Source organism: Poecilia formosa, unplaced genomic scaffold (assembly GCF_000485575.1).
Source record: "Poecilia formosa unplaced genomic scaffold, Poecilia_formosa-5.1.2 Scaffold179, whole genome shotgun sequence".
Classification (NCBI taxonomy): Eukaryota; Metazoa; Chordata; class Actinopteri; order Cyprinodontiformes; family Poeciliidae; genus Poecilia; species Poecilia formosa.
Window position 1 is genome coordinate 890599 of NW_006800118.1, and position 16763 is coordinate 907361.

The following is a 16763-nucleotide window of genomic DNA, read 5'->3' on the forward strand; positions in this document are numbered from 1 at the left end:
AACATGGTGCATGAAAATGATTCAGCTATAAATAACAATAAAATGTTATTGGACCATGTTTAGTCACATCTTGTCCATCATAGATGACAGAAGGGTCTACTCTAGTGTCTTTCTGCGGCGCTCTAGAGGACAAACAGGTTGACATTGATGTGCTTTGGTGAGACTTTTTCATAGTCAAGGATCAACACCATACAGTATTGTATTTATTTGACATCACGATTCATATTTATTTGTTGATCTGAGTTTTGCATTGTGGCCCTATAATGAGGTGGTGGTGGTCAGGAGGCAGCAATGAGTCCCACTGATTGGGTGAATGAACACCACAGAAAGCAGCGCATGATGATGCTGGGTTAGCAGCCAGGTCCAGACGGTGACGGGTCTGTTTGTCCAGAGAGGCCGGTGTGGATATTAAAGTTCTGAGGCCGCCTGGGAAACTCCTGCGCAAAGCAGACAGGGAGACCAATCACTCTCTCCGTTGCTTTCGCACTGCAGACAGCCAATAGCTGTATGTGTGTGTGTGTGTGTGTATGTGTGTGTTCAAGAAAAATACTGAGTCCCGCCGAACCCCCTCTCCCACCCTCCCCCCACTTTGGGCGCAGAGAGCGCACTGCACAGGCGCAGAACGCAGCTGGGGTTCTGGAGAAGCTGAACGGTTCTAAACAGAACCGACACGCCGACAGTACAGCCATTACCAGCGGACTGCTACAGCCCTCAGCACCGGACCCAGAGCCGCGCGTGGGCAACTCTCCTTCCTGCGCGTGCAGCCGCTGGCTGAGGGGAAGCCAGGCCGCTAGACAGATACACAAATCATCGTCATCATCAGCGGTTCGCGGGGATGATAGGTGACCGCATCAGGTAGGCTGCAAAGAAGCGTCTGCTGCTCACCAGCTGCCGGGAACATTTCTTAAAGATCAGGGAGGCGGTGTGTTGGTGTCAGGCGGCGTGGTGAGCAGGGCGATGGGGATAAGAAGGTCAATATTCCAGGCAGGACTCTGAGCCGCGGTCAGGACCTTCTGATAGGGGAAACGCTCAGCCTGACAGCGAGGCGGAGCTCCAGCTTCTTCATCACTTCTTTATTTTCGCCATAATTACTCAAACTTCTGCTAGATTTACATTTCATTTCAATTATTTTTTTGTTCAGTCAGAAAGTTGTCTGGTAGGAAACGAAACGTATGTCTCAAAAATAATAAAACAGTGTAAATGGGGTTTTATAATATATATTATATATTTTTTTATTTACGTTTATTAAAAATGGAGTGTCTAAAATTATTAAAATAAAAATAACTAGCCTTTTTAATAATCTGTGAAAGGGCAAGCTCTTCCTAAAATGTTGACCAGCGTTTTGTATGTTTCCACTGGTGTTTTTGTGATAACCGAAAAGTTTTTGAGGCTGAAAGGCCTCCTGGCCATCACCCTAATCTCTCTTCACAGATTAGCTATCAGATTCTAGTCAGAAGTCTGGTTCGGCTGCTCCAAAACGTTAATTTTACCACCAATAACAAGAAACGTGTTGGAGTAATTAGATTATTAAACATAAATCCGCCAGGAGTAATGGTCATTTGAGCTCAACGGTATTTATTCATCTGTTTAGGTTTTACTATTTCCTCTTTCTGTTCGTTGTTATTGACATTTTACAAATAGTGTACGGGTTCAACTTTTGCAGTCTCACTTTAATTATAACCTTTTAAATACTACTACTACTACTACTAATAATAATGATAATGATAATGATAATAATAGTTATCATTATTATTATTATTATTATTATTATTATTATTATTATTATTATTATTATTATTATTTGATATATAGTCAAACTGATAATTATTCCTCTGAATTATTATAATTCAGAGGAATGTCTTTTTTCCAAAAATAATTATCTCAAACAATAAGATTTTATAGCTTTTGTGATTTAAAAATGTTTCTTTCTTTGCTCCTAGATATCAGTTTGGATACATATTTTCTTCAGAGCAGGTAATCTGGACAGTCAAAGTGCTTTTAATGTAATTTTTTACAACAATGACTGGATTTTGGCCCTAGAAACTAATGGCTACATCTCAGATACAGCGGGCCAATCAACAGAACCAACAGAATCCTCTGGTATATTTGTTGCAGCCTTTGACGTTGTGGCTTTTGTCAGTTAGCAATATGCTTTGGGGAATATTTTAAATATTCACTGCAAAGGATAGACCACATGACCTCTATAACATTGTTACTTTCCAACATGAAATGTATGTGTGTTGATCAGCAACAATAATGTTTGTACAGAGAGCTTTTTCCTGGTGAGAGATCCAGATTTGTAGACATGTTATTAGTAACATTGTTTATTACTGCTGCACAAGGCGCTACTTCTTCTTCGCTTAGGCTAGAAGTGTTTTAAAAGCAGCGAGCTTTAAAGCAAACACTTCTCAGCACTAGCAGAAGGTACAGTCCAGACTCCTTTATGGATTTAACACACATTAAAATACATCTGCTGTCTTCTGAACATGCAGAAATGATGGTAGACTGTTTTCATTTGCATGATTTCATATGATTCTAGCTTGTTTGAGGCAGCAGTGCTTGCATTTCATGCTGACAAAGAAAAGCTGAGTGTGGTTCATAATTCCTGGTTCTACTGGATCAGTGAAAGGCCCAGATTCACAGTGTGACTGCTGCTCTGTCAGCTGTTATCTTTATTAGCTTTAACAAATGTCTCTGTTCGTTTACATTGCACGCTTTCTGGTCCACTTTGTTGGCTAGAAGAGTGACCGTTCTGTGTTCACAGGGCCACTGCACCAACAGTCAGCCCTGAGGAATAAACAGCAGAAGGTTCTCAGGGCCTGGGAGACAGTAGCAGGACACACTGCACAGGTTTACCTGTGGGCAATCACTTTTCACTTAATAAAGGATCAGTGAAGATAACTGTAAATGAGTCTAACGTGCAGGAGTTACAACATGTTCTAAAAGTCTAATTATTGTTTTAAAAAGAAAATCATTCAAATAGCTCGGTTATATTACATTTATATTTTATACTAAGCGTGAGCAACACTCAGGTAGGAGTGTGTGTTCAGTCTGCAGCTGAAGCTGGTCGCTGCAGCAGCAGAGCGAGGGTCTGCCACGTCTCACTGGTCGCTGCAGCTTTGTCCCAAAAATCCTCATCATACAGATTGTGAGCAGGTGTTGCTATCAAGGATCTGAAGCAAAGATTCATTAACAGAAAGCTTTCTGAAAAGCCAGGTATAGGCCAGTCGGTCTACAGGAATTTTTTCGCCATGGAATGAATCGACACATGGTGGCAGGTTTTGAAGTTTGTTAAATGTTTGTCGATCTGGGGTATTTAGATCCTCGAACTTTAAACAGACCAAACAGGCAATGAAATGATTATTATATCTGAAGCTGAATTATAAAAGTATAATTTTAGTTGTAGGAAGGGAACATTTAAATAGTGATTATGTGTCTTTTATTAATTTAATGAATTTAATTTATTTTGTAGGAAGAACATCTATTAATTAACACTTCTAAAAATACACCAGATTTTTCCTAAAGACTGTTTATCACATGATGTTCCTGGACAATGTTCAAAAATGACTATTCAATGAAGGTTAAAATGACTTAACATAAACTTTCAATAAATAAATAAAAAATACAAGCAATACAATCTGTAAATATAAAACAAGGAAACTACAAGACAATCAACATGTATACAAAGTAATAAAAACTAAACTTCCTCCATCTAGATGGCAAAACACAGGTGGACACATGGAGGAAAAGGTTCTTATTATTCAAAATGTTGACAGATCTGATGTGTTATCAACCAGTCCTTTAATTGTTCTTTAAATGAATTATAAGTGGTAAAACCTCTTATTGTACAAAACAATAATGTATTATTTCATGAAGAACCAGAAGAAAGGATTGGATCATTTTTTAAAATCTTTTCCATATATATTGATAATATAAACCTCTCTAAACACGTTACTTTAAATGTACATTAATTTTTTTCATCTTGAAGCACATTTTTAAACATATTTTTTTTCCCTCCACAGTTTTAAATGAAAATGTAGATTAAACATGTTCATGTTCCAGAGTCAAATCAGCTTTTTACATAATTATAATGTCTTAATAAAATAAAATAATTTAAATGAGTGTTGGATAATCAGCAGATGCTTTGATTTCCAAACTCAAAATAACTAAAGTTTACATTTCCTGAACTTGGTTAATATGAAGAATGATTGAGGGGATTTGTTATTTGTTCAAGAGAAAACTTTGCGTGCGTACACACACATACGCACACACACACACACACACACACACACACACAAAATAATAATGATACTGATGATGATGACTTTGGTGAATAAAGTTTCACTGCATTTCAGGTTATCACTGAACTATAACAAAATGTAATTAAATTGTGTTGTTAAAAAGAGCACATTTACAAAATAAATATGAACAAGTATAAATATGAAGTTATATTTTATTAATGGTTTAAAAATAAGGCATTTACTTTATAACGTAAAGATGAAAACTGAAAATGACTCAATGAAAATACTTTGTTTTCTATTTTCATCTATTATTATTCAACCCAAAAAAAGATGTGAGTTAAACAAAAAAAAAAGACACAACGTAAACAAACCACATAAACTGAAAACATAACGCTTAAAAGCCGACAGTCCTCAGAGCAGAGAGCAAGCTGCAGTTTCACAGAACAAATATATTTTCCTCATTAATCAAATCACAAATGAACCTGAATGAGATCAGCCAGCGGTGGTGGTGGGGCATGCAGAAGAGCAGCCACTGTTGGAGAAGAGAGTCACGTTTCAGGTCTGCAGCATGATGACCCCTCCTCTGACCCCTGAGTAATCTCCTCTCTGATAAGTCTGACAGCTGAGTATTTGTGTAATGCTGCAGAGATGCTGCAGGAGAAGGCTTCAGCTGTGACGGATGATCGTGTGAGCCGGGTCCAGGCCAACGCCGAGACGGATCTGTTTCCAGACCAGTCCCAACTTGGTGCGCCCACAGCTCCCACCGCTCCCACCTCGGCTGGGCCTGACCAGGTACAGATGGAAGCTGCTGGCTGACCTTAAAGAACCCAATTATTTTTCACTGACAGCCAGAGGTTCTTTTAATTAGAAATACGTACGCTTGTTGGCAGCACAAACAACATCTGAAGTCAACTTGTGACCAATTATGTACCAGTTAGTGAAACGCTGGAATGTATTTATGTTTAAATACCTAGTTTGAATATTTTAGTATCTCATTTTTCATGTGCTGGCATGTAAAATTCAGCTGCAGTGGATGGTTGGATTTATGCAGAGGGAATTTATGCTCTCTTTCAGAACATTGAGAACATTAAAGTAGTCCTTCATGAGAGGGAGCTGTGGAAGAGGTTCCATGAAGCTGGAACTGAGATGATCATCACAAAAGCTGGAAGGTCAGTAAAAGCTTCATGTTCTCAGTCTGGAGCAGATCTGGGGGTGGCTTGGTTTTCCTACTTGTGGCTTGTGGAAAAATTCACATTTTTATAGGCAGAAGGATGTTTTGCCTCTGGTAGTTGAGGGGTCCAGAGTTGGAATGAATTTGTTGTGAATTGGATTAATCGCAATGAATCGATTATACAAATAATGATCAACTAATTTAGTAATCGAATCATCATTAATTTAAGCATACAGACTCCAAAAAAAGCCAGTTACTGAAAGAACAATGGACTAAGAGCAGTAATGAAGCCAGAACAATACAAACATACAAACATTTTATATTTAATATTAATTCAATAACACAATGCAAGCGATTGTCGCCACATGGTCATCCAGCATGAATCCTGTACAGTCTGCTGGATTTCCTTAGACTGAAACATTTTAATCTACTTCAGTAGTTAATTGAGCATAGTGCACGGTTTAATAACTAGGATCAATTGGAATGCATTTGTAATTGTAATGAAGATATTTTTTGTAAAGTGCCCTCAGACAGAATTTTTTGTGAACTGGTGCTATAGAAATAAATGGAACTGAATTGAAAGAAAGAACTTTCTTTGTCTATAAATTGGTTGTATCCAGAACTCCTCTAATAGCAGTTTTAGCTTCACCTGGTTCAAATTCTGGACCTTTACACATCTTTTGCTATCCAATTCTTAATTGGTAAATCCAAAAAATAATCAACAGATCATCATACACTCTATGTAGGCAGAAAGAGCTGAGCTTTTCACATGTAGATGTTAGAGGTATATGTTTTAGCTACATAATATGTTAATATGTGTTAATGTGTGTGTGTGTGTGTGTGTGCGCGCGCGTGCGTCCACGCGTGTGTGTGTGTGTGTGTGTGTGTGTGCTATATTTGTGTTACAGATATTACCTCATTCTTGGCAAAAAGTTTACAAATCACAACACCTTCTTACAGTGGTTTATTGTTGATGATTTTTATCTTTCTGTTTGAAGAGAACTGTTCAGATTGAAAAGTTATACTTAATTCCAGATCAAAAACTCTAAATTTGCATGAAAATTTTCTGTAATTATCCTTAATGCAAACTTTGGTTGAATTATAAAACAATATATTTTACAGTAAAATGGGAACTTTTACTTTTAAAGTATCATAAAGGTAAAGCTGGAGAAGAATGGCAGATCAGCAGATGTGCCCAGAGCAGTTCTGCCCTGCAGCAGCGACACAATCAGAACTGTAGTTGGGGGATTTTCCAGGGCATAGGAAGGATAGTGAAAGGTATTGGAGCCTAAAGTCCAGGATTTATGTATCGCAAATAGTGATACAGTTCAGTTATAATCCCTTTGCTGAAAGAAATTATGCTTTCTACACATCAACAAAAAAAAAAACAGCTCAGTGTTTTATGTGCTGAAAGATGCTCCCATTCTTCAACATTTGTGGAGAAAGTAACAGTAAGTCTTTGTGATGAGAATGATACCTCTCTGCTGCCACTTGTGTGGACAGATAAAATTAACGGAGAGACGGAAAGTTCCTGCCACATACATAATTGAAACCACAAATGACTGCTGGCCTTGTTGGATTTAATGCGGCCTGAGGATTACGTAGTGAAGCCTTTGGACATTAACCAGAGATTGAGAATACTCGCATCAACCTCTGCCTCTCATTCCTCACTCAATGAACTTTTTTCCAGTAAAAGGTCACCACATTTTTTGCTTAGAGCTACATAACTACAGAAGATAGACTTTCGCTTCCCTGGCTGATAGAGTGGTTTCTGAAGACTTTACGTCCTTTGAAGAACTATGTAGTGATGCAGGCTGGAGGCCTTCTGGGTTTACCTGCCAGACTGCAGCTGATGGTCCTTGACTAGTTTTAACTGGACATATTCTGCAGGTGCTTCTGCAAGTTCTCATGTAAAAAAAAAAAAAGATTTTGCATTCCTACATATTCCAATGTGTTACAGTAACTCACTGGACTAAGCCAATGTGCCATAATATAAAATGTTTGCTTATTTATACAATTAACCTTCTAATCTGAATTAGATTTTAACTAGCTTAGAAAATAATTTACACACAAATTATAATTTGTGTGACTTATTGGGATTTTATATCATAAAGCACCATGAAGCAGCATTTATGCACTGTTTTCATGGGGCAGTGTTTTTTGTTTTTCTGCGATCTGAATTGCAATAACATTCTGAGTAACACAATTTTTGCTCTTTTATTTCAAAACCCTAAATAATTACACACAAATTTCTGATTGCTTATCAAACCTGAAAAAAGTCTGTGACATTATGCAAAGTGAGATTTGTTGTGAGCCATTTTTCTACTCTTGAACAAATTCCCCAAGCATTGCTGTTTGTGCTTTATTTAAAAATTGCCTGGTAGTTTTATGGGGATTTTAATAAAATCCATATTTCAAAACAACAAATTCAAAATGCATCAACAAAGCAGGTGTTTAGAAATAATTATTACCAGAGGTAATAATAGTTTTTTCAGTGTAAGTAATGATCAGTAAACAGCCATGTCTAAGACAACAGACCCCTTGCAGTAAGTTTTAGACACTAATAGACCAATGGATTGATTTATAACGTGCACCAAGACCAAAAATTTAATGTGAGTTTGAGAATGCTATCAATGAGGTGTGAAGAGGGTGAGTGCAGAGGCGGTGGAGAGGAAGGACAGATGCAAACCCACATTTTTAACATTTCTCCAACACCAGCTCGCTCTTTTCCTCAAACAGCACCAACCGGGTCCGATGCTTGTTATGATGAGTGTCACTGTCCAGGCCTCTTCAAAGCGCCAGGCGCAGCGCAGTTCTTCCCTCACTCTCCTTCTTTGTACACAGCCCGTCAGAGAGTCGCAGCAGCAGGCTGATAAGAGAAATCCGGCGCCCTCACTAGGCCTGAGTACTATGTTTGGATCATTTCATCACCACACACACACTTTAACCCCTACCTCTGGTGCTCCTTTTGATCTGGCCGTAGTGGTGGAGATTCCCAGAGAAGGAACGGATTGCTGGAGGCCCTACACATGTGGGACTGTTGGGAGAAACAGCTGGCTGGCCAGAAAAAAACACGTACACCCTGATACTGATATCACACATGCACTCTCCAACTGCCGTTTCTCATGCTTCTCTTAAACTCACTCAGTCACACCAGCAAATGGAGGAAATACTCTTTGTCTTTGGTGATCGGCGGACCTGAACTCCCTGACATTTCAAAATGTGTGTTGAACTGCCATCTTCCATCATCATGTAGGAGCACTGGAAGGAAACCACAGAGCTCAGAGGTTTTTATGCTGCTCATATTCATCTGAGCTCTTTGTCTTTTGTTTCTCCTCATTTGTGTTTAGAGTTTGATCATCGGTTTCAGACCACTGTCTGTATCCGATGAGCTTACAAATTCAAATAAAATCACAATAAATACTCTGAAGAATTCACATATTGATGTATTTAGATTCATATTCAATAGTAAAATGAAATATAAGGAGAAACCGTGGGGTGAAACAGTGAGTTTCACAGAATGGTCCAAAGCTGTGAAATTCACTGCCTTCAATGTTCTGTTTTTGGTTCAGTTTAAGCAAAACCAGGTTTGTTTAGAGCTGCCTTCAGCACATTGCATTATTGTGACACTCCTATGTTTCTACAATGGTTTGTTTTTATTCTAGCCTTTATTCTTAAATTATTGGAAAACACCTTGGCACAGTAGAGACTGTTGTAAAATGTAAATTTGACTCATTGATTGTTATATTGATTTGATTATCTATGAAACCTTCCAAAGATTCTTCACATATTCACACACAAGTTTCAGAACGCTCTTGTAAAAGAGATTGTGCTATATAAATAAATTTGGTTTGATTTGATTTGATAACTGGAAACATCCATAAAATATTAATATGTACATTGTAGTCACAATGAATATGTTGAGTCATATTGTACAATGAGTTCCTTTTGATCTCCAACAGATAAAGATTAGAAAGCTGAAGTCTGTGTCAGGTTCCTCCGCTTCACTATATCTGATGGCAGATGTAGAATGATGAACGTTTTTCAAAAATATTGGAGAGTGAGAAAACTTACAATCAACTACCTCCACTCCACCTGTTGCTGTTATTAAATTAAGTAGCACAGGACAGAGCTGCACAGTGCTGTGCCTGCTCTGCAGCAAGAAGGTTCTGGTTTCACATCATAGATAGAGGCTTTACAGGTTTTCTCCATGCATACATCTGTTTTCTCTGGAGGTTCCAGTTATTTGTCCAAAAACAGTTAATTTTCTCTACATGGTGTCTACCGGTAGTGCCCTGTGATGGACTGCTAACCTGTCCCGGCTCTCAGTTTGTAGAGCCTTTACTCCCAATTTCTGCAGCATTTTTGTTTCCAATTTCTTTATTTTTCACCATTCTCATTGTCAGTATAACAGGTGATTTATTTAGTTTGTATTATGATAACAAAGCTGGCCAAGAGCAGGCCGGCTGGCCAACCTTAGCTGATGTTAAAACAAAAAAACTGCATACAAACTACAAACTGCTAAAACTGAGGTTTTAGCAGTTTAAATGCATTTTGTTTTTATTTCTCATAAATGACATTTCTAATGTTGGGTAAATCCAGCAGGCCTGTGGAAACCAGTTTCCTTTTTACCAAGAGGAAACAACTTAACTTAGTTTTAGTTTCATAAAAAAACATATAACTGACCAAACAAAATGCATTCAATTAAGATTACATTTGAAATGCTTTGAGGCTCAGTTACCTGTTCACTGGTTTCTAACTGACAGTAAAAAATATTAGCTTAGCACAGTGGTTCCCAAACTTTTTCTTCTGCGCCCCCCACCCCCAGTGGTTTCCAAACATTTTCTGTGCCCCCCCCTATGGATTACAACAAATGGCTGTCTGGTTGAAACGATGCGTGTGATGGAGGGGGGGGGAATCGACTTTTTTGGGGGCAAAATGAATGTAAGTAGCTGAAAATAGACACCAACATCGGTAGCCTACAAGGTACTTGTTAAGCTTAAGGTTCTGTATTAATATTAGCTAGTCATCTTTTAGCTAACATTACCTGCATCCAACAGCTTTACTCAACTCAGTCAGTTAGTTTGGAGAGAAAAACTGTGAAAAGTTCTTTGCGTTTTGCTGGTTTGCTGCCGTGATTCTAACACAAACCTACGTAGCTCCGCACAGCAGCAGCAGGTCTCCTTCACAGGTGTAAACCCAGCGCGAGTAGCGCTCATGTTGCATTTAAAGGCGGCTCGGAAAAACAGGTTACAACATGTTAACAACGGATTAAACAGTTTTAACTGCTGATAAAAGTGACAGAGGACACAAATATGGGAGGTGTGGAAGCCTCTACTGTATCAAATTGACATAGGAATAACAGAGAGTTGGCCATTCTAAGGTAAAAACCCAGCGCGTACAGTGTTCATGTTTTGTTTTTTTTTTCATCCAGACGGCTGCCGCGCCCCCCCTGCAATGACACGGCGCCCCCTCTAGGGGGCGCGCCCCACAGTTTGGGAACCTCTGGCTTAGCAGATAACATGAACCGCTACACTGACACCTGAAGACCTCAGATTCCGCCTGACAAAAAAATGAGTTTCATATTCCTGTCCTAATAAATGTATGAACAGATTTATGTGCATTTTATTTGCCAGGACTAACTGAGTCTCTTCCAAATTGAAGCAGAGCCTCAGCCTCGCCTCCCCCATTATGACCATATTCTCCAAATCCAGGGCCCACATGTCTTGACACAGGCCTCCATCTGCTCTGTCTGTGTGCTGGGAAAGGAGCCTGAGATGAGCAGAGGTCTGTTTTGAATGTTCTCCTAAGATTAACCTGTCTTTCAGTGAGGATGATAGCAGATCTGATCTGCACAACTGATTGGATTTGAAGCCTCACAGAGAGATTTAAATTACCTGCCCTCAATCCCTTTCCCTTCCCTCTAACGTAAGGGAATATTTACAGTAACATGATCGGAGACATGAGCCTTTGAAGATCAACAATTGAACCAATCGGAGAAGCAAGTATGACGACGGTTTGCTGCGTTCCCATCAACCCAGATAGGCACGCAGGCCTGCTCTGAGTGTGCTGTCTAATGTTTGAGCGCGTCGCTATGGGCAGTACCCACACACAAACTGCAGGCCCTACTGACTGCAGCCTCTTAAGCAATGACGAGCCAGCTGTTTAAACTGTCCGAGCCGGGTGCCATTAAAAACCACTTAGGGTTTTATAAGAAGACAGACAGTTCTTTGTGAAATTTCCTTTTGGTGCAGATGGGATGAAAATGTTTTTGCTTTCCCAGAAAAGGTCACCAAATGTGGCTTCCTTCTTGTATTTTATAGCATTGACTTCTGTATTAGACTCTTCTGTCTTCTGGTTTTGAAGCATTAAATGGATGAGAGATAATCCCACACTTTCCCTGAGGTTTTTCAAAAGCAGCTGTAAAGTTAAAAGGAAATGCACCGTAGTTTTACATTTTTACAAGTGGAAATCTGAAAAGATGTGGTGGATGTTTGTATTCATTTGAATTCATTATTCCCATGCTTTGATCTCTGTAAGTTTACAGTTGTTCCATAATCTTCCCATTTTCTGATGAGGGATTAAACAGTGCTCTGTAAAATGTTTAAAGATTGGTGTATTGTTTTAGAAGCTTTAATCATCTCCTCCCTGCTGTTTGTTCACTAATGCCCTCCAACAGACCTCTGGATTTTTGCTGGAATCAAATTAAACACAGCTGAACCTGTCACTAATTAAAGGCTGTTGGTTATGTCTGACTTTATTTAGTGGCAGCAGAATGAAGGGGTCTGAGAAGAAATGCATGTTGTACTTCTCTTATTTTTACTTGTAAAAAAAAATAGAACGCTGTAACCTTTTTCACAATTAAATGTGACTTTGTTTTGGTCTTTTTTTTTTTCAAAGAAAAACATAAACAAGGACATTCTAATAGATTAGAGCCATTAAGGTTTCTGGTTGCAGCATTTCATTGCACTGAATTGATGGCTTTGCAGCAATCCCTCATACTGAGGAACCATGTAGTGACAGTGGAGAGGAAACCTCCCCTTTAACAAGAAAAAACCTGGCTCAGTGTGAGCAGCTGTCTGCCTTGAACCTGATGTGATGCCACTCCATGTCTCCTTCAGGGTCTTGATCTCAAAGAAAATCAAAGCTAAACAGATAATCTCTGAGCCGGATTTTATGTTTATAGGATGAAACACATCAGAAGGTAAGTGTGTCTAAAAGTCTTTTTATTTTCTTCAACAGGAGGATGTTTCCTAGCTACAAGGTTAAAGTGAGTGGCATGAACCCCAAGACCAAATACATCCTTCTCATTGATGTTGTCCCAGCTGATGACCACCGTTACAAGTTCTGTGACAACAAGTGGTAAGACTGGTTGAACAAAACTCCTCCCAGTAAACGGTGGATCAGTAACACAACAGATTTCAGAATTCTGAGAGAAAAATAGAATTTTTGTTTCCCAATTAGTCTTGATAAATGACAGACTAGCAGGGCCTGGAAAGAGCAACAGGAGGTCCAGACGATGACCAAGGGTAGCATGTAGAGAATGTATTGGGGATGTACTGCTGATCTGACATTTGTGGTTTTATATATTTCTTTTTTCTTTTTTTTTTCTTTGTTTTTTATGTATTTATTCATGGTTACTGTCCTTTGGACACACACATCAAGCACATCTGTTCTCCTCTGGTTGTTCTATTTATTCATTAATGGTACTTATTGATGACAGTCCCCTTAAAAACAGAGTTCTTTGAGATTTTACAAATTTAAGTCAATATTCTTTATGAAATTGTCCAACCTTTTTTTTTTTGCATACAAAAATTAATGAACCATGATTGTAAAAACGGAGTACGTACCAAATCATGACTATAGTGTACAATTAAACCCCTAAATGTTACATATTATAAACATCAAAGTTCACTAATATAGAAGCAAAATGAAAAGCAAAGAGGCAGTAAAATCACAGAAATTATCAGAAAAAAACAGCTGCAGATGTTTGACAACTTAACATGATTTGTATTTGTTTAAACTTCCTCGATGAAACAAGTTTCTTCAAATGTAGCTGACTTTGACAATTACTGCATGAATATTTAAATTCTTTACTTGCACCTTGGGACAAGCCCTTGCTTATTTTGGAGGCAAATATGGGAAGATTCTGCACTTTATAAAAAAAATGTATGATGTTAAATATGAAGGAAGAAGACCAAGAATAAGTAAAACTAGTCGGGATTCATACCATCTGAATAAACTTTAAAGTTTGTGCTTGTTACTCATGGAACAGTAACATACAAATTGAAAAAGTGTGAGGTGTGAATACTTTTACAAGGCACTCTAATGCCAGAGCCTGGTGTTGGGGGGCGGGGGGGTGTCCTGCTGTTATTCAGCAACATATTAAGTTAGATAGTTATTGATAATGTTTCTGGTGCTTCACCATAATGCATGAGGACGCTGTATGTTCTGGTAAACTGTACTCTTACAGCCCTTTGGATCAGATCGATGTATGACAAGTCTCAACACACATCTCACATCCCAATGTGTTTTCAGGATGGTGGCTGGGAAGGCGGAGCCTGCCATGCCAGGCAGACTCTACGTTCATCCGGACTCCCCTGCTACAGGAGCTCATTGGATGAGGCAACTGGTGTCATTTCAGAAGCTGAAATTAACAAATAATCACCTGGACCCATTCGGACATGTGAGTACCTGACAAAGTGCATCAGGGTCTAAAAAGTGGTTTACATGTATCTCTCATCTTAGTGAGTTCTAGAAGATCTAAATGTCAATTTAAAGGGGCAGTATTATGTAGGTTCCAGGCACACAGTCTAACTGTAGTTGGTGACTTTCTATAGTTAGAAAGTCACTAACTGTAGAGTTGTGCCAATTGAAATTCTGAAAAGTTTGTGTAATGGATACAAGCTGAATTTGAAAAAACTCACGTTTTTGATAAATGTTGGGCTGGGATGAGGTGGTTTTTAAACCATACTGAAATATATTCCACAGAATTGCAATGGAAACACTTTTCTTTTGCATCACACAAGTCACAAGTCACACAAGCCGGATGTTACTACTAGCAAAAACCACGAAGAAGACAACAGGAAGTGACTTATTCAGAAGAACTCTGGATTCTAACATATTGAATCCAAAGCTCTTCTGTAAAATCATCAACTACAATTTCCTCAAAACACTGCAGATGCAGCTGCTCCTTATAAAGGGCCTGTTGCTCCACCACCTGACGTCTACTCTGATGGCTGATAGATGATGAGTGTGGCACCAAACTTGCCAAACTTACCAATTACCAAACTTACATCCATCACTTCCATGACTTTTAATGACTTATCGTGTGAAAAAGCTTAGTCACGCATAATTTTAATTTAATGTCTTATTTGATGGAAGCACGGCGATTGGGACACTAGCAGAATATAGACAAAGATTTGTGCACATTTGACATAGAAACAGCTTATGTTATCTTCAGTTGCTATAAAAATGCTATATGTATCACATATAACTTAAAAGAAATTAGATTATAAAATATAATGCCTTTGAATTGGGCCTTTGTCTCTGGTTTTCACTCAATCCACATTCAGGAAGTCATCAGAACAAGGCTCCTCTACTAACAATAGAAAAGTTAACTGGATTCACAAAGAAAAACACGAGAGTTGGAAGTAAAGCAAAGGAAGTAAAGTATGCTATTTTTTTATAACTACATGATATTTATGTTAAAATCTTGCCCTGGCTGTACACTATTTTTTCCCTTTTCTGTTTTTATATATTTCATATTCTACTTACTTGACTTGATTGTCTTTCACTTTACTGCTGTTGCAAAAATTTACCCAGGATGAGACAATAAAGGATATTTATATTCTATTTTTCTAAACAGTGAAGGAGAATGAACACCTAATAGCCTGGAAGATTTAAAATAACTGAGCTCATAACAGATACAATGGAACACGACACTGATATTACGGCTTTTGTCTAAACATTTTGCTGAAAAACTGCATAACATTATCACGTTTCCCAGACTGGAGCAAGCAAACAGATGGACGGACAGGAATGAGTAGATGTGCTCTCATTTATCTAAAATACATCTGCTGGTGATTATTACACACACACGCACACAAATTTGTATCTCTAGTCATATTAAGACATTGTATTGATTTCTATTGGTTTTAAAAATTGTATTTTTCCCTAATCCCGACCATTACTAATCTCTTCCTTACTCTAACCTTAACCAAAACTAAATTCACACCTTGCCTCGAGACATAACTCCTAGCCCCAAAACAGCACTGCTCCGTATGGGGCCCGGGTTTTGCGCCCTATAGGGAGCAGTGGGTTCTCACAGCATATTATTTGTTAGATGGACTTTACATTGTATTAAATACAATGCTACAGACACAGTTTGAAAATGTATGACATTCTTCCAGAATTAAAAAGCCACTTGAGTCTGTTCCTAAATCAAGTCCATTGAGTTTGAACAGAAAAATTTATGAGAAGTCCTGATGTTCTTTAGAATAAGCAATCTACACAAACTTATCTATTAATAGAGTTTCAAAGAGCAAAATCAAATCAGTTCTGTCTAATTGTTTTAGGGTAAACACAACCAGTCATTCAAGACAGTTTCTTAACTTCAAGTGAAGTTTAGGCTATTTACTCTATAGCCTAATATTGCCAGAGTGACAGAGAGATGAGCAGCACCATGATGGAGGGCCTTTTCATGTGCTGACTTCTAAATGATGGAATGGAAGGAGAAAACAAGTGCAGAGGAGAGTGTGTGAGGAGTGTGACTGTGGCAGTTCTCCCCAGGGGAACTCTGGGATAGCTTGTCTGAAGCCATCTCATCACTGGGCAGGCTCATTAGGTTCATAGCCTCTCAGATCAGTGGTGGAGCCTGTTGTCACATCAGTTTGAGAGCCTGGGCAGTGAAAAGGTCGAGTCGGAGAAGGAGTCGGAGGCCGAGCAGGGGATGGCGGGACCAGGAAGTCTGCTGCCGTCCACAGGACAACAGATCCCCATGTCTGCTCATTATCTTCATTACACAATATAGGACAACCTCTCATCTTCATCTCATTAATCCCTAAACAGCACAATTACACCTCTGAGGAAATTCACATACACTGAGTACGGAAAGTATTCAGACCCTTTCAAATTTTTCACTCTCTGTTTCACTGCAGCCATTTGCTAAAAATAAAAAAATTCATAACTTTTAATTATGAACTTTCTCATGAACGTACACTCAGCATCCCATCTTGACAGAAAAAACAGAAATATAGAAATTTGCTCAGTATTGAGTAGAAGCACCTTTTGATCTAGTACAGCCAAGTGTCTTCTTGGGAATGATGCAACAACTTTTTCACACTTGGATT

At 38.6% G+C, this 16763-nt stretch overlaps 1 protein-coding gene across 1 annotated transcript in view; it reads left to right on the forward strand.

Annotated features, from left to right (window-relative positions):
- Nucleotides 1–651: 651 nt before the first annotated feature.
- Nucleotides 652–16763, forward strand: part of tbx4 (T-box transcription factor 4) — a 25536-nt gene continuing 9424 nt past the window's right edge. The window contains exons 1-5 of the mRNA XM_007565554.2: nucleotides 652–855; nucleotides 4888–5033; nucleotides 5316–5410; nucleotides 12655–12774; nucleotides 13951–14098. Of these exons, the coding sequence (XP_007565616.1) occupies nucleotides 4890–5033; nucleotides 5316–5410; nucleotides 12655–12774; nucleotides 13951–14098 (507 nt within the window). The 5' untranslated portion in view covers nucleotides 652–855; nucleotides 4888–4889. The remainder of the gene's footprint in view (nucleotides 856–4887; nucleotides 5034–5315; nucleotides 5411–12654; nucleotides 12775–13950; nucleotides 14099–16763) is intronic.